This window comes from Podarcis bocagei, assembly GCF_964188305.1.
Source record: "Podarcis bocagei genome assembly, chromosome: 11".
In the NCBI taxonomy this organism is placed as follows: domain Eukaryota; kingdom Metazoa; phylum Chordata; class Lepidosauria; order Squamata; family Lacertidae; genus Podarcis; species Podarcis bocagei.
Window position 1 is genome coordinate 5,614,988 of NC_138136.1, and position 18,965 is coordinate 5,633,952.

An 18,965-nucleotide genomic window follows, 5' to 3' on the forward strand; every position below is an offset into this window, starting at 1 on the left:
GGGGGCGGGGACCTGTGATGGTGATACGTGATCAGTTGGTAGATGGTGAACCAATACCAAGTCCACTTTTCCTGCCTTTGGCTACTCTCATAAGAAATGTGCTTAGGTTTAGAGACCCAATTTTTAGTCCTTGGAGCTGCTTGGCCTAAAAATTACCTTATGAAAGTGCCAAAAGATAGTGTGAGAGAGCATTCACATGTAATGCTGAGTCATGATTTAGCACTACGTGAATGTGATCTTCCTCCTCCTTCTCCCACCACCACTTGGCTTAAAGGAAGACTTTGGAATACCGTATTTTTCGCTCTATAACACGCACGAGACCATAACACGCACGTAGTTTTTAGAGGAGGAAAACAAGAAAAAAAATATTCTAAATGAAATAGTGGATATATGATTTTTGTGGTTCATGCTGTGGCCACAGACATGTGATCTGACAGTGAGTTTGGAGTAGCCCAATGCAAAAATCCTGAGGATCCATGTGGATCCATGCTTTGTAACCACAGAGGAGGGAAGGAAAGGGAACCATGGATCCTCTGCTCACGACTGCAGCAGATCCCCCCTGCCACCCGCAGGCATTCGCTCCATAACACGCACAGATATTTCCCCTTACTTTCTAGGAGGAAAAAGTGAGTGTTATGGTGCAAAAAATACGGTATTTTGCTTGGTTGTTTCCTGAAAACTGGGAATTGTGGTTTAACATTAACTGTTATCAGTTTCAAAGCATGCCACATTTAAACAATGAGTTATAAAGCTGGTTTGTTGAAACAATCTGATTATGCTCTGTTGTAATCTCCTCGTTGCCTCACCTTGGGCAGTATTCAGCTAAGTTTTATTAGGAATAAACCCACTGAAATTAGTTAATGTGAATAGGTGGTTCATTAGTTTTATTAGCTTTACTCTGAAATTTAGTTGAGTACCACCCCTTATGTTAATATTGATGGACTGTCTTGTGAGCTTCCGGGCGGAGTGGAGGTTTGAACCTGCCGTTCCTATATCCAGACCCTCCAAACTTTTATACTGTACCCCTTCGTCACATTGGCTCTTGCTAACCATCCACCCCTGCAGGTTAACATGGATATGAAAGACTTCACTGTGTGTGTGTTCTCATCAAACTGTGGTGTGCAAATGTAACCTCAGAGGCATAAACGTTCTTTATCACAGTAGTGCATACCAATCCCTCCTCCCCTTTCTCTTCTAATGGTGCAAGAAGCCTTTTTTTTGCAGGGGGGGGGTACAGAATCAATTATAAGCTATGGCATTAGGTTGTGGTTTTTTAAAAAGAAAAGTAAGGGCCTAAGTTTACTTCTGTCCTCTGTGTCAGGATTTGCCTAATGCGCCTTCCGTTTAACAAATTGGACAGCTGGCACTTCCTCTGAAATATTTGAGGAGCCTTCCTTTAAGCAGTTTATGTGACGAGCCTTGAATAATTCATGCACGACAAATGATTAGACAAGCCCTCGTCTATCTGGCTGAATTATTCTGCATGTTTGCTGAAGCAGTAAAGCGGGAGAAGAGCATTTCCTCCTCCAGAGGGTTTTACAGTGGTAGTATTGACCCACCCCTAGTTATTGGGTTTCAGCCTTTTGTTGACATTGTTGTAAATGAAAGCGGCCTGGACAGGCCTTGAGCAGCTGGGGTTGGATAATTGTGAAGGATTCGCTGCTTGTTGCTGTTACCCTCACTGTTTGTAGTGGGTTGTTTGCTTTGCCTTGTGTTGAACTGTTGACAAAAGCATTAGATACAAATGGGAACAAATAAAGTGGTGAGGTGCCAGGAGGGCTTGGCAGACATGGAGGTTTACAGGCTGTCTGAAATGAGGGCTGTCAGCACTTAATCTGGATGGGAAAGTGTCTAGAAGGTGCCTAGGATGTTTGATTTCTCTTTTCCCTGCTCCCTCTCTCTGTCTCTCCCCCCTTCAATTGCTGTTTGCAAACAAAGGTGGTAACAAAGCAAAGAAGAACCGCCTCTGAACTATATGTGTTTTACTTTGATGGAGTTCCTGCTCTGACTCTGGTTTCCCTTCTGAGAGAACCTGGTTTGTGGCAGGCAAGGGTTAAGCATTTAAGAGAGAGGAGGGGGAGTTGGGAAAGTGCAGGAGATGGAGGATTGGAGAGAAATGGGAGGTGCAGGATTAGACTAGTATCCACCAGAATGGTATAGCCAGCAAAATTGAAGTCATTTACTGGAACGCTTTTAATTTGGTTTAAACAAAATGCTCTTTTGTATATTCAAATGGGGAGTAGCTCAGCTGTTGTGGAGCCAGAAAATTAATGGTATTTTTTAGTGAAATAGCAGAAAACCATGTCAACAACATAGCTGTGGATGATAATGCTGGAATTTTTATTCATGAGGAATTATCAATGCAGGTTACTGGACAGCATAGTGTGACTGCGAATGACTGAGCATGAAGAAGCGGCTGTCCTCCTGCAAAGACAGTTTCATTTAGCCTTCCGAAAGGAGGATGGGATTTTAATTCTCCCTCTTCCTTTCCTCCTATGCTTTGCAAAGTCAGAGGGGACTGGTACAACCCCCCCCCCTTGCAGGATTAGTTGGGTTTTCCTTCTGGGAGTTATGGAAAAAGCTCAGAGTGGCAATTTCTTAGGAAAATCAGTAGGCACTGGCTGGTGTGAATGGTGTGACAAAGGATCAAATGCACTTAGGGAGACTTATTTCCAGTAAAGGGGGTCTTTCTCTGAGATCAAAGCACCATAGAATTGTAGAGCTCAAAGGGACCCCAAGGGTCATCTACTCCAACCCCCTGCAATGCAGGGATCTTAACTGAAAACGTCCAGTGAAGGAGAGCCCACCACCTTCTAAGGGAAACTGTTCCACCCTTGAACAGCCCTGACCGTCAGAACATTCTTTCTGATGTTTAATTGGAATCTCCTTACTTGTAACTTGAATCTATTGGTTTGAGTCTTACCTTCCGGAGCCAGAGAAAGCAAGCTTGTTCCATCTTCCATGTGACAGCCCTTAACATACTGGAAAATGACTATCATATCTCCTTTCAGTCTCCTCGTTACCAAGCTAAACATACCCAACTCCCTCAACTGTTCCTCATAAGGCTTAGTTTCCAGATACTTGATTATCTTGATTGCCCCTGTCACTTCATCACCCTCAACTTGTCAATATCCTTCTTAAATTGTGGTGCCCAGAACTGGACACAGTACTCCAGGTGTGGTCTGACTAAGGCAGACTAGAGTGGTGCCATGACTTCCCTTGATCAGGACACTATACTTCTGTTGATGCAGCCTAGAATAGCATTAGCTTTTTTGCTGCTGCATCAAACTGTTGACTCATGTTAAACTTGTGGTCCACCAAGACCCCTAGATCCTTTTCACATGTACTACTAGCAAACCAGGTGTCTCCCATCTTATATTTGTGCAGCTGGTTCCTCACACCTAAGTGCAGAACCATACACTTGTCCCCTTTGAAATTCATTTTGTTACTTTTTGCCCAGTTCTCCAGTCTGTTAAGGTCGTCTTGAATCCCAATTCTGTCTTCTGCAGCATTAGTTACCCCTCCAAGTTTGGTGTCATCTGCAGATTGGATGAGTAACCCCTCAGTTCCTTCATCCAAGTTATTTATAAAGCTGTTGAACAACAATGGGTCCAAGACAGATGCAAGGGTTTTATCTGTGCTCTTGCTAATGTATAGAAAGGGGTGGGAAGTTGTTGGACTCAGACTCCTAGAATTTGGTACATTTGAATGGCAAGTTGCAATAGTTTTTTATCTGCAGAGGGTCACATGGACTCGCGTTCAAGTTTGTTTCTTCCTTGACGTACGGTCAAGGGCAGTCTTAGCAGTGAGTCCTTAAGAAGCATAACTCCTGATCAAGGCCACTGTCTCCTGGTATTTAAAAGGGGGCAGTTGGGCCTCGTAAATAGTAATCACCCTTGAATTGCCATTGTAGTAGCATCTCGAGAAGCATCCCAAACTAGGATACATACTGCTCACATTTGAAGATAGATATCTAAGAATGTGGTTTCCTAGACAACCTTGATGAAATGTTAGCTTTTGCAAAGATCCAAACCGACACCAGAGACATTGTTATCTCTGTCCCTGCTGGGTAATTTGTACACTGCAATAGTTTGTTTGGAAACATGCCTGTTGTTCCTTAAAATGGTACTTAATGTTAGAGAACAGAAGCATCTTCCCTCCCCCTTCTGTTTATATCATTTCATTTCTGAACCATTTAAAATGAAGAGCTTGAGCATGTATAGTGTTCAGAAACCTTTCAAATGGTATTTTTTAAAATAGATAAATTTCAGCATGAAAATGTTAGGAATGGAGCCAAGGAGAAAAAAAAAAAAAGCTTGGCTCATTCCATACAGCTATAATGATAATATATTATATCCCCTTTCCCTGAAAGTGATTCTAACAGCTGAGTTGAGTCTGGTGAATTTAGGAGTGCATGCCAGAACACTGTTTTAGAGGGATTACTGTAGTCTGTTTTTAACAAAAATGAAATATGGATTCCATTATGAAGTACTTACCCCGCCCCCCAAAATAGAGACTTCTCAATGTATCTAAAGAACAAAACAGAAGGTTGCATGTTTGAATAACAGTTATCACGCTTAACACGTTGGCAGAATGTGGGAGAGCACTAGACAACGAAACCTGTTTTTCAGCTGCTCTAGTTTGAATTAAAAATTTATTGGCCACTCGTTGCTGACATTAAAACATTTCTAGCCAGACAGGCTTGATCATGCTTTTAACATCTAAAAATTTAACTGAGCACTCTTTCTCCTACCAAGAATAGAAAGAGAAAGAGGCAAGAGCTGTTCACAGAGCTGCAAAAAAATTAGGTGTAGGAAATCATGACTTTTTTAAAAAAAAAGGCAAAATGGATATTTTAATATTGAGTTCATTTGCAAATGGGATATGCAGGGTTATAAATTATATATATTCCCCACCTGTGGTTTTCAGGTGGAACTGGTCCAATAGATTTCATTGCCCCTGCCACACTCCACATATGGGCAATGCCAAGTGATAAGCTTCATTGTTTCTTTCAATCAACATTTGTAAAGCTACGTTAAAAGTGCCACCATTACCAGTATTTACAAATAAGGAGGCTTGTGTTGCAAATCTCTAGCATATTTTGAAGTAGGTATGAGTCCTGGCACCCTTTGAAAGTAAGCTTTCCCTTCCCTGTGAAAGAATTGAAAACTATCCTCAAAGAAGATCAGTAGTATCAACTGCAAGCTAAGCTATACAAGTAAATTTCTGTCAACTGCACATAATTCAAAGAAAATATCTGTAAATTCAACATATAATTGTTAGGAGATGTCAGGTTTTAAGCACCAGTTACTTGTACATTTGGTGGAATTGTAAAAAAATAAATACTGAAAACAGGTATTTTAAAAGTACAGGATATCAACTAACTGTTAGGTTAAATACAAGGTGACATTGAAAAATAAAGCATTAAAATGTATATTTGAGTGTGTTAAAAGTGGTTAGAACAGACACAGAACAACAATGGGAAGAGGGGGAACCAATGTACTACAGGCCAGTCAAAATGGACCATATTGCCAGAAGCTCCTCCTGCATTGATGATGTGTAGGGACTGAATCATACAAGACCCTTACTGGGTCCTCAGAATCTGATAGAGGTGCTTTTTAGCCCCATTCACAGAGTAGCTCCTCTACTTTAATAAGGAGTGAGTCAAAAGAAATACAAACAAAAGCTGGGAGTTGTCTTTCTCTTTCTCTGGGCAGGTCCAGTGTGGTTTCCAGAACTGGTTCTGGAAGTGCAGCAGCCTCACACTGGTAGTCTTTCTCTCTGCCTTGGCCTGTAACCTCCCAGCCAGAGGTAAATTCACCATTCTTCTCAGCTTTTGTTGGCTTGTATCCCTGCCCAACAAGGGAAAGGATATGCTGGTTCTTTGAAGGTAGAAGCTGCACCCTCTGCAAGGCTCCTTTCTCGGAGGATGTATAGCCAACTCATCACAGCAGGTCTTCAAGAGTTACAGATCTTGCCTTCTCTAGTCTATGCCTTTCACCACATGAAATTGCTCCGTTGGATGAAATTGAGCGGATAAAATGATGGCGAAGATTTCTTTGTTGCTGCCACAGGAAAGACCAGCAGTGTGTTCTTACCTGTGTGCTGAGTCATATTCATTATGAATCTTCTCCCACTTACATTCCAGTCATTGGCCCTGCCACTTCGTTACCCTTAGTTTCCCGGAATCTCAGGAAGCCAACATGGCTCTACAACTGGGTCAGGGGAATTTGGGAGACAGCATTTGACTTAGCAAGACCTGAGAGCAGTAGTGTTCCACCCACTCACAGCTCTGTGGCGTTTCTGTGAATACTTGAAGGGGTTTTTGAGGGTCATTTGCATGTCTATCCATGTAAACCAGGCATGCCCAAAGTAGATTTTGGCCGGTGTAATCTGGCCCCTAAAAAAAGGTCAACAACTTTGGTTGGCCCTTCGGTTGGCCCTCACAACCCTTCACTTCATCAAATCTGGCCCTCTTTGAAAAAAGTTTGGACACCATTGATGTAAACAGAACAATTCTCCATCCCAGTCTCTTGCGAGACGCATGAAAACAACTGCCAGTTTAAAAGCATTATATGTAGGGTTCGGTTATGCTCAGGTGTGGTGTGGTGATCCTTGTTACATAATACATATTTGGTCTCATGACTGAGCCCATCCTTTTAAATTACTGACCTGGAAGAGAATTTCCCTTGGCTTCGTTTCGCTGCATTGTCCTCTGCACTGCAGCCCTAGTGACCTTCTCTCTCACTGTGTTCTGGGGATCTACAGACAGGGCATGACCTCATGCCGCATTAGCAGAAATTAGAAACAAGGAAGTAGATAATGGTTGTTTATATTGTCCTTTGCATGAATACAGTTGGTTCTGAATAGGCATTTTTACAGCCTAATCCTGTGCATGGGGACTGTGAAGGAAGTTCCATGGAGTTCAATGAGACTTACACCCATTTCAGAGTAGATAAGATTGCAGCTTTAGTAAATGTTTTAGTAAGACACGTCAGCCTTTCTTAATTTCTGCTTTGACTGATTTCCCCCCCTGCAGCTTCTAAGCAGCTCACAATCTGGCCCACTAGGGGGCTACTAAAATATGTAGCAAACATTTACCGTAGCTTTGGATTTGTTTATTCACTTTTTTTTAGTATTATTGTCCTTTACTTCCTTTAAGCTGCAATCCAAATACACTTACTGTATTGAGGAGTAAGTTCAAAGGCACTTATTTCCAAGTAAACAAACAAAAGTTTACACTGTTACAATTTATAGGGATTGGTTTGGCATCCTATATGAAAACACCCTGATGGTAAACCTAATCAAAATGTTACGCTTCTCACATTCTTGGGAACTGGACTACAGTGGTACCTCGCAAGACGAATGCCTCGCAAGTCGAAAAATGCGCAAGACGAAAGAGTTTTCCGTTTTTTGAGTCGTTCCACAAGACGAATTTCCCTATGGGCTTGCTTCGCAAGACGAAACGTCTTGCGAGTTTGTTTCCTTTTTCTTAAAGCCACTAAGCCGTTAATAGCCGCTAAGCCGCTAATAGCAGACTCGTGGAACAGATTAATTTCGTCTTGCGAGGCACCACTGTATTGTTTTTTGGTGGGGAGGGAGAGACTTAAAGTCTTGCTTTCAGTTGTCTTACACCCACACATAACTACTGGCCTTGAGTAGTGAGTTGTAAGGTTGCTCTAGACCAGGCATGGCCAAACTTGGCCCGCCAGATGTTTTGGGACTACAATTCCCATCATCCCTGACCACTGGTCCTGTTAGCTAGGGATGATGGGAGTTGTAGTCCGAAAACATCTAGAGGGCCAAGGTTGGCCATGCTTGCTCTTAGGCAGTCTTGTGAGATGTGTCATAAAAAATAATTCTATTGTCAACTATAGTTGCTATTTAAAAAACAACTGTGCCAGGGATTCATTTCCTGTCTAGCATTATTAGCAGTGTGGTGCCTGCCCTTTACAAATATGTCAATGTAGACTGACTGCCTCCATGCTAGTACTTTAAAACCATAGAGGGATGAGGGGCGGGATTGGTCCCACAAAAACAGCCATTCTGACTTCTGTACAAATTGCTCTGGTAGACAGCTCACGCCTTCCTGAGCTATGCGCCATGTAAACTTCATATAAGTGTTACTCTTGTGTCATGAGTGGGATACACACCAAGCTATTACTGAGGTGGAGAACAGGAGACTCAACACCTCCCCAAAAAACCACATGATACATGTTGCAGTGAACAAAGCCATCACTTGAAAACTCAAGGTGGTCACAACCTTTAGACCTTGTGTTTTTTTCCTCCTGAAAGATGTTCTGTACCTCCATTACATTAAAATAGGTGCCAGTTGCCAAAACACCTTGCAAAATGACTACTGAAAGAGTTTCCAAACTTCTCGGCAATTAGGTTTTTTAAAAAGGAAAGTTGTTCTGTAGTTGTCCCTGTTTGATCTTGCTGATACAACACTTCACTCCCTCCTCCCTTCTGTGCCATTGCTACTATCCCCTTCACAGTCCAAGTCCTTTTTTTCTGAAATAATTAAATCAGACTGGCTACTCTGCCTGGTTTTTCCCTTTCAAATGCTAATATAAATTCTCATTCCATCCCAACATAAATTTTATAACTTTTTGTTGTTGTTTATCCAGTGTGTCTCTTGCGCCCAAATGTTCAGTGTTTATCTGAAAACATAAAGATGCATCCCAGCTCAGTCGTGAGCTTTCAGTCTCTGTCAAACTCAGTTTATCATCTGTGAGTCTAGAATATTAACTTTTCTCTCTCAGTAGTTGTGGGGCAATATCCATCAGAAAACAAAGAAGATGCCCATAGCTAGCTCAAAATTGGTCACCAAAACCAAGACTAGATAGAAAATTTCAGCCCCATGGTTTATGGGCTTCATATTTATCCTAAACTTCTATTGCTGCAATACAGCTGCTTTCATGCTTGCATGGAGACCCGTGTGTGCAATAGTGTACTGTATTGTTAATTCTAAGCAATTTTTGGTATTGTCTGCCTGGAACGAAAACTTCCTTCATTGCCAAGAAACAGAAGAGTCTATACATTTATTTTCTCTGTCTGTATTCATCTTCCTGCTAAGAAATACCTTTTATCACACCCCGTGCCTTTATTTTTATCAGCCTTCCCATGATGCTATTCCAGTGATCTTTCCCCTAAGCGTTGCTGCTGTGCTCTTCATTTTCTTTCACTGACTGTACTTCAGCATGGTTGGTTACTTTCACCCTCCATTGACCCTTGTAGGTTCAGTAGCAGCTAGGCCTCACCTGCGTTAGATCCCCTTAGTCAATGATTGCAGAGGAAGCTGTATGTTAAAGGATTAATTTTAAACTTCCACCTGTGTAGCGCAAGGTAGCTGCCCTTGCTGTTGCTTTAAACACCTGTTAAGCTCGCCTTTGTTCACTTGTGAATCAGGAGGGGCCAAAGAATCAGCAGCCCATGCTGACAGAATTATGCTGCAAAATAGGCTGGCATTTTTTGACTTCCATTGTGTAACCTGATCTGTCTGTGCAAATGCTGTGTGTGTTTGTGTGCGTGTTTAACTGCACACATTGAAGCGAACCTGCAGACAGCTTAGCAAGACCCTCCAAATTAGTTAAATGTTTATATATCGCCAGCCTTACAACTATGATTAAGCATTTACGCTTTCAGTTTTCCTTTTCACAGCACTCTGCTTTGTTTTAGGTAAGAATAGTCTAATTAGTTCAGTTTGCTGTTTATGGGTAAACAAAATGGCCTGCGTAGCCTGGTATCTCATGTCTGGCGAGAAATTGATAGCCAGGGGTTTTGTTTTTTAAGCGAGAGCATCGGATGTGATTCTGAGGGCAAGTTGTTCCAAGGGTGACTGAGTCAATAAGACTATATACTTCTATTAAATTTAAGGCAGCAATACAGAACCTGCAGTTCTTCGAATGGTGTTGGACTCCAACTCCCATCACCCCTGACAATCAGCCATGCTGGCTGCAGCTGAAGGAGCTCGAATCTGAGTCCGGACAAATCTGGAGGGTCACAGGCTCTTTCCCATGTTTAATGTCTCCTAAGCTGCATTCTGCTTCTACTGATTCCTCCCACCCCTTTTCTCTCTTTTCCTGGGGCCTAAAAAACCCCATTGTTAGAAGACCTGTGTGAGGGCTTCTGCTTGTGCAGTGGGGCTTTCCTCCCTCCCTGCATCCCATGTACTCCCACAATTGGCTCTCAAGGGGTCGTGTGAACCCCCAGATCGGCATGCAGGCGCAAGGGAGGAACTGAGCCATCTGGCAAGTTGATATGCTTGTGCAGATGGAACGTTCAACACAGCACAGTATTGAATTTGACCCTCCATGCTTCCACCCTCTGTGTTTTAACTATTCAATTACTAATTGAAGTAGATGCTAATGGAAGTAGAGTTGGTGGGTTCCTGTTGTGCCTCATCAAGGAGGCTGTTCCACAGAACAGGGACAGCCATGGGGATCCCAGTGGATGAGGGTGCAGGGTGTACATTTAATCCAGCAATTAATAATCCAGATTATATGGGCTAATCTAGGCATAGAGCATCCTTTCTTGATATAGCAGAAATACCATGGATCCTTGGAATTCCCCTCCCATTGTGTAATATTGCCATTTTGTCAGTGATTTGCTTTATGTAGACTTCCGATCAAAAGAAAAAGGAACTTTATATATTTTTGGCAAAATTATTTTTCTTCTATTGTTAACTACCAGAACTAAACATTTGCATTCTGCTATATTATATAGGACACTGTTTTCTGTTAATTAACTTCATTTAATCAGCAATTAGTGAAATTAATTAGCGGGTAAAATGGCATATAAACATCAAACACTGCCAGTTTAAATCATAATTTTCATTAAAAGTAATGATTGAACCCTTGCATTACTAATATCAAACCAATTATCTTAAAGAGCCAATGTGAGACAAAGTGATTTGTACTTGAATTTTATAAAATGCACAACTCTAAGGCTGCAATCCAGAAACGGACAGTCTTAAAGCCTCATTGAAATCAGTGAGATTTCTACACAAGTAATAGGTAAAGCTACAGTCCTGCAACACTTTCTGGAGATTAAGCGCAATTGAATGTAGTATGAGTTACTTCAAAGTAAACCTGCATAGAACTTTCATACAAGTCTGATTGAATTAACAGGCTTAAATGTGTCTACTTTCTCTGGAGAGAACCCAAAAGCTGCACTCTTAAGCACACCAGGAGGTCTGTTCCATTGGAGAAAGTGAAATTTACTTCTAGGCTTGTTTTGGAAGTCTTGTGGAAGATTGGGCTCTGGAGACTAGGACCCAAACCAATTCAAGTTACAAGAAAGGAGATTTCGACTAAACACCAGGAAGAACTTTCTGACAATGAGCTGTTTGACTGTCCCCTTCCTTGGAGGTTTTTAAGCAGTGGTTGGATGGCGATCTGTCCTGGATGATCCAGCGGAGAGTCCTGCAGTGTTTGGGGGCTGGACTAGAGAACCTTTGGGATCCCTTCCAACTCTGATTCTATGATGACACACTGCAAGCATAAAAGGGACATTCAGTTTGAACTTCTTTACTGTATACAGTGGTGCCCCGCAAGACGAATGCCTCGCAAGACGCAAAACTCGCTAGACGAAAGAGTTTTCCGTTTTGGAGGTGCTTCGCAAAACGAATTTCCTATGGGCTTGCTTCGCAAGACGACAATGTCTTGCGAGTTCCTGCTGGTTTTTTTTCCTCCCCCCCCTTTTTCTAAGCCGCTAAGCCGCTTATCAGCTGATCCGATCAGCAGATAAGCTGCTAAAAGCCGCTAATAGCGCTAATCCGCTAATCCTTCAATGGGCTTGCTTCGCAAGACGAAGAAACCGCTAGACGAAGAGAATCACAGAACGGATTCTTTTCGTCTTGCGAGGCACCACTGTATATTATGAGTTTGCACTCTTTCTTTGTTGCTATTTAGACTCGTAAGCATGTGGCTTTGCATATGCTGAATGATTATACCCAAATGGCCCAGAATCCTCTTGTGCGGCAGTTCCTAGAATATCTTCAGAGTGGAAATGAGAGGCAGCAAAGTAGATTCGGCACAAGTGCATATTCAGCCAAGTAGCCTTTTCTTCTGAGGTCATTTTCCTGCCATGCATACTTTATCAATTTTTTATTGTTGCATTTGTACTTTGAGCAGACTTTATAACACCAATAATGTCGTTCAGATAATTATATTATAATTGACCATCGCGATGAGCATCCTTGGCTTTTACTATGGTTTGTTTAATACCCCGGGATGGTCAATTATCTCATAATCCCCACTTTGTTGGGAATTGATGTTTTAATTATTGCACGCAAAATACATCATTGTCCCGGTGTTGTAAAGTTTCACAAGGGAATGATCACGTTTTGAGTCCTCAGCCTTATTGCGTGGGAGGGTTCTCAGTTGTCCTTAGTCATTATTTCTATCTCTAATTTTCCTGAATTCCTCCCCCCCCCCCCCCGGTCTGCCTGAGGTTAACTGTCTAAGACGCTTTGCCAAATGGCTGAACAGTATGGAAAGCTTGCTTTAACTGGAGCTCTATTTTGCTGTACAGTGGTACCTCGGGTTAAATACTTAATTCATTCCAGGGGTCCGTACTTAACCTGAAACTGTTCTTAACCTGAAGCACCACTTTAGCTAATGGGGCCTCCTGCTGCTGCTGTGCCGCCGGAGCACAATTTCTGTTCTCATCCTGAAGCAAAGTTCTTAACCTGAAGCAATAGTTCTGGGTTAACCGAGTCTGTAACCTGAAGCGTATGTAACCTGAAGCGTATGTAACCCGAGGTACCACTGTATTGCCTTTTCCTCCCTTGTTGCACTTTGACCCACATATGCTAATATAAGTAATATTCAGTGGACATTGGGGGGTGGAAGGGTAATAATAATTCTTGGTTTGCAGTAATTTGAAGTACCGTATTTTTTGCTCTATAACACACACCAGACCATAACACGCACGTAGTTTTTAGAGGAGGAAAACAAGAAAAAAAATATTCTAACCGAAATAGTGGATATATGATTTTTGTGGTTCATGCTGTGGCCACAGAGATGTGATCTGACAGTGAGTTTGGAGTAGTCCAATGCAAAAATAATGAGGATCCATGTGGATCCATGCTTTGTAACCACGGATTAGGGAAGGAAGGGGAACCATGGATCCTCTGCTCACGACTGCAGCAGATCCCCCCCGCCACCCGCAGGCATTCGTTCCATAACATGCACAGACATTTCCCCTTACTTTCTAGGAGGAAAAAAGTGAGTGTTATGGTGCAAAAAATACGGTACTAATTACTGCAGGCAGGCAGCAGGCTGATGTTTGCCCTCTTGCTGGTGAGATATTTATGGCTTTCTAGGAGGGTTTCTATCACCTTCTTTGTGATCAGTAAATTTTAGGATAGGCAGGCCATAGGTGGCATCTGCTTCCAACAGTGACTGACACCCCACAATTGCATCAAGGGACATGGTGCCAACTCCCTGCAGTGTGTCATCTGGTTGCTACTGTTTTTTCCGGCACACACCCCACTTTACCTCTGTACCACTTCCATTCCAGCTGGGGGCTGTGTGGAAAAGCTTCCATCCATATGATTCTCCTAAGAGTGTGCTTGGCATAGCACCCAACTGAGGCCTTGGGGCCTTGTGTCACCTGAAGGATATTCAAAGCATGTGGTTGAGATACCATGTTATATGGATGCAGGCAGGCATAGCAGCATAGAGGGGTGGGGAGGGGAGCTGTGCTATGAAGTTATGTGTCAAAGAGGTCTTAGTCATGTCAAATAAATCAATTAGAAAAACCTCTAAATCAGTATGTAGAGACTGATCTAGCTTCCAGTGTTCCTATTTTGTTCTAAAGATCCTCCTGATTTGATATTTATATTTAGTTTCAAATTTTATTTGATTTTCCTTAAATTATAATTACAAATAACAAAGTTAAACATCGTAATAACTACTCTGGATTCCATAAACGCAAAGTCATAATAAGTACAATCACATATTTAGTGGGTACATATTTTACAATATTTCAAATATCTTAGGTTTTAAATAACATGGTCTAGTATTCCAAATATTAATACAGATTTATCTGTTTTTATAAATTTGTTTTGCTTCTATTTACTTTTAATTTGTGTTGGATGTTTCTTTGCTTTCTTGCATTTCCACCGTAAAGGGGGGGGAGGAGACACCTTGAGTATTAGATTTACATTTTCATCTTCTGATGCTTAAATTTTCCAAGCGGCCCCAACCTCACTACTGCTCTGCCTCACCCTTCTACCATCCTGTTTAGGGCAGTGATTCCCGTTTGGGAGGGCAGCTCCATTGCACTGCCCCCCCCCACTCCATTTCTTTTGAAAGGGAAGTGCAAATGAACTGCCTTCCCAACACCAGCCACACCTTTTAAAAACATCAACTAGGGCACAACCAAAAAATATGCACAACTGTTCATGTGTACAGCCAGATGTCAAATGGTACTGACATTTCAAGGTCTTGTCCCAAGCTTGTCTTTTAAAAAAAACACAAAAAAACCTTTCTCCTTGAAATTGGAAGCAAGCAACATTCTGTATAGTTCTAAGGCAACATTTCTATTGTCCACTGACAAGTATTTATTATCAGATTTAGTATTTTCCCTTAATCAAACCCTTTCTACTTAATCCACTTGGTCACATTAAAGTTTCTCCTTACACTTCTGTACCCAACTGCATTGAATAATACTTGTTTATGTGAATCAACTGTGTGTGTGTAAAAAAAATCAGTTTGATAACACTGTAATTGCCCTCACCCCCACTGAGAATTAGTCTTTTGCAGTAATTGATGTGGTGGATCATCACCACCCATGTTACCTCTGGTCAGTCACATTACTTCTGTTTACCGGGATGCAGGCAAGGTAGTGCAGAGGTTGACATGAAGCACTGGATTGGCTTCACAGATGTGTTTTCACCACAGCAGCCTCATTCCTGCCTCATCCTCTACCTCCCGATAAGCAACAGCAACATGACCAACTGGACACCAAGTGAGTGACAGTGTCCCACCATGCCACCTGCCACTGGTTTTGTGTCGGTGGCGATGATTAAGAGATCTCCAGCCGCCAATTCCATCCAAGACTAGCACTTTCCTTGGGAGACAGAGTGACTACTAAAGTAGTTTATGCTGTAGGTTTGTGGTGGTTCACTTTCTCTAAATCCCTGTATTTATGTTACACTCTAAAATTGGGATTAGGTTTGGACTTCCATAAAATGGGGTCATATAGAACAATATTTGCAAGTGTATGTATGGACCATTTTTTAGGTCATGTATAGACAGATGCTAGGCAGTATACATTGTCCCAGTGTGTGGATCACCCTTTAAAGAGCTAGCCATAATTTAGCTGCTTTATCATGCTTCTAGGGTGCTCTAAATTATAACGTTATTAAGCACCAGAATCAAAGATTAAAAGGGTATTTGTAGCACTGAGGCTAACTAGATTGAGAAAAATTGAAACCATGTGGTTTCAAATTTATGAAAATAAATACTTTCGTTTAAATCAGTACCATGGTTTACTCCTCCCTTTTTAGCCATCATTCTAATTGTCATTCAGCAATTAGTTTTCTCCTTATTGCAGCCAATTACTTAGAGAGAGAGAGAGAGAGAGAGAGAGAGAGAGAGAGAGAGAGAGAGAGAGAGAGATATGAGTCATAGTAAATTGAATTCAAATTATAATCTGCCTTCTCTCCATTTGTGGAATGAAAATAAATGGAGCAGGGGTATTTTTAAGACATGCATAAGGGTATTTGCATAAAGTTGCGGGGAAAGCTCTAGGTTTATAGTAGTATTAGGACAAAGGGGAAAGGATCTGCCCTGAACCCTAAATATTGCTACTTAGAGATGAGAGGTAGTTAACAACTTCTTTATACTGATCCCAGCCCACTTCCCAACACACCAGGAATCTTTCATTAGATCCTTGTGTATTGCATCATAAGGTAACTAGGGACATTTTTGGTGGAGCAAAGAAACCTAGTGTGAGAATGGGATGCATAGATCCTGATTTGCAAGATTAGACCAGATTTGTGTGTTTCTTTCTGGTGTGGTTACTTTCCCTGCCCCCCTACCCACATATTTTCTATTTGCATACATTGCTGGTGCAGCATGGGACCGGGCAGTTAAGAAACTGCTCCTGTAGCATAGCAGTAACACACAAATGACTATATAATGCTTGTGAACAGAACCATAGCTTCTGTATACAGCTTATGTTTTCCTTGGGCAAAACAGTGCAACATTAGCCTTCTGTTTTTAATATGCAATAGGTGTTCACACATGATATTCTTCTTGACTCTGGGAAATAAAATCAAGCAGTTGGTGTGTAAACATATAAATGAATAACTCCCTGAGGCTGTTTAGGTAAAACATGTATAAAACATGTATAAAATCCTGTCTGTTTTTATCTGCTAAACAAGTTGTAGTGATTTCTGTGGGGCTTTCTTCAAGTGTGTTAAGCATCAGGGTACCAAGAAGATCATTTGAGATTACAGTGTCATAGGAAAGAACACCCAGCATTCTTGCACATTAAAAGAAGCATTAACGTTGGAGGTGTAGTTTTCTTTTAAATAAAATAGTTCAGAGTTATGTCCCCTCCCCACTATTTTTTGTCTTATCTGGATTTTGTGTGACTTAACAAAATAAAATTCTTACTAGAGGGCTGCTTGCTTGCTTGAAGTCATAGCAAACACTGGGATTACGGGCTGTGTTCCCTTTATCAGGACTCCACTTCTACCTTTCATTATGAGGTACTAACTTTCCTGCACCATTGAGACGGCAAGAAGGCTTATTCCCCTGTGTTTTCAATGTGAAATGACAGCAGACGTACTAGCAAGAAGACCTGCTCATGCAGTGCTAACCCCCCCAGCCTGCTCTTTCAAGTGGCACACTGGTGCAGCCACCCACAAACATACCAACTTGAGAGTAATCACCCCTGTTTTCCGCTTCCCTCCATCAGGATAGTAAAGTGCTCATCAAAGATTAGGTCCTCTGGGAGAGACCTGGTGTTTGGAAAGGTCGCCTGGCACTGTTCCCCATTCACAAGACCCTTTTCACAAGATCTGTTGCAGCCTGCTGTCTCATGAAGTAGATATGGGGTTGTTTTGCAAGTGAGCCCTCCAGCCCACTGCTTACAGCGGAAGACGGGCAGAGATCTGCTTATGACTAAGTTCCACAAAGCCTGATGCTTGACATGGCTGCCTAGATTATTTCCAAGTAGTTCATGTGCTGCTCTAATACTGTGCCAGGAGCAGAACTGTTTGCATCTATTTGTTGCGGAAGGAAATATGAGACCCTGTTTGTGGAGATAGAGCATTAGTTGTTGGTGATCTTCTCCAGGATGAGATATAAACACTTTTAGTCACCTTTCCTCCTCTTTTCTCTGATTTCAGAGCTCATCTGTGTCTCCATCAGCCAGTTTCAGAGCCTCTGAGAAGCACAGAAACTCAACAGACTACTCCTCTGAAAGCAAAAAACAGAAAACAGAAGAAAAAGAAATAGCAACTCGCTACGTGAGTGAAACCATCTGTATTTTGAACATTCCCCAATGCACCAAGGCTTCTGCATCTACCACTGCCTCCTTCTCATACCCCAAGAAGGGTGATAGGGCAGAGATGGCTCCAGCTCTTCAGTGAAGGAATGTGCTGGGGCATGCTTGGGCATGTGTTCCCAGGGAAGGCAGCTGCGCCATATCTTCTGTTCTAGATCACCTGTAAGGACCCTTCAGGAACCAGGGAAGGGAGATGGGTTGCAGTTACAGAGGTGGCAGATGGTGTCATAGGCAGTAGACTATGAGGAGAGCCGTACAGGCACTTCCTCGTAAAGGGGGGTGGGCTGTGCTTTTACAAACTTGCCTTTATGGAATTCTGACAACACCCCTAATTGTGAGCCCCTAATTTAAATACTGAGTTTCAGACAACTGGTCAAAATTGTTTTATCTCAGGAGGTTTTTGCACACTGAATGTTTCTCAGATTTCTACATTTAAAAATAATGAGATTTTGTGTTCTTTGGATTTTAAATTTTGGAGGTTTAATGTTTTAAATTTTGTATCTTTGTTGTAAGCTGCTTTGAGACCTATGGTGAAAAAACAGGATATATATATATATATTAATACATAATTTGCATAGCTCTAGTAAATAGTCACCTTCTAAAAGAGGCCAAGAGCTATTTTTTTCTGCTGTGACCCACGGGCACTTCTGTATGGCCCACCTAGCATGTCATTCATTCATCGTTGGCCCTTACATTTTTGTTGTCATAATTGTTTTGGCTGTGCAGCACTATGAGTCTTCGTATTTGAATAAAATATATATTGGTTGTGCAAGAAGTTACAGACCTATAGAATACTTACTCATTCTTCTTCACTGCAGGACAGTGATGGTGAAAAGAGTGACGACAACTTAGTGGTTGATGTTTCCAATGAGGTATGTGCAGTATCACTTTTGCTACCATCATTTATTGGGCTTGCTTCTTGAATACTTAGGAATTTGTTTTTGTTTTGCTCTGCTTCTGTTTTGAGAAGGAAAGGATAAATTTCTTCTCTTCATCAGACCCAATGGGAAAGCATCATCACTGTCATGTCCTCTGGGCTGGAAGTATGTTTCTTTGGCCATTTCTGCCAAAGGCAATAGTCAAAGGAGACATATGTCGCTCGTCCAACCTACAGCAAATAGGATGCCCTGATTATAATTACAGTTTGTTTTCAGGATCCTTCATCACCACGAGGAAGCCCAGCACATTCTCCAAGAGAAAATGGCTTGGACAAGACCCGTCTACTCAAGAAAGATGCACCAATTAGCCCAGCCTCAATAGCATCTTCCAGCAGCACTCCTTCCTCCAAATCCAAAGAACTTAGCCTTGTAAGTGACTATACAATCTATGCCCATGCTCGTATCCCTGTGTGCACTGCTGGGTGCCTAAATAGAGAGGGGGAAATAATGAGATGTGCCCCAGTTGCACATCTTGATACAAAACTGCCTTCAGTGCAT

General features: G+C 41.9%; 1 protein-coding gene across 6 annotated transcripts in view; it reads left to right on the forward strand.

Annotated features, from left to right (window-relative positions):
• Positions 1 to 18,965, forward strand: part of LOC308597686 (transducin-like enhancer protein 4) — a 135,465-nt gene that overhangs the window by 98,805 nt on the left and 17,695 nt on the right. For all 6 annotated transcript variants that reach the window (XR_014013105.1, XR_014013106.1, XR_014013107.1 and 3 more), the window contains 3 exons: positions 17,372 to 17,491; positions 18,348 to 18,401; positions 18,684 to 18,836. Coding sequence is in view for 1 of the 6 variants with exons in the window: in XM_081213668.1 (XP_081069794.1) it covers positions 17,372 to 17,491; positions 18,348 to 18,401; positions 18,684 to 18,836 (327 nt within the window). In the remaining 5 variants the exon portion in view is untranslated. The remainder of the gene's footprint in view (positions 1 to 17,371; positions 17,492 to 18,347; positions 18,402 to 18,683; positions 18,837 to 18,965) is intronic.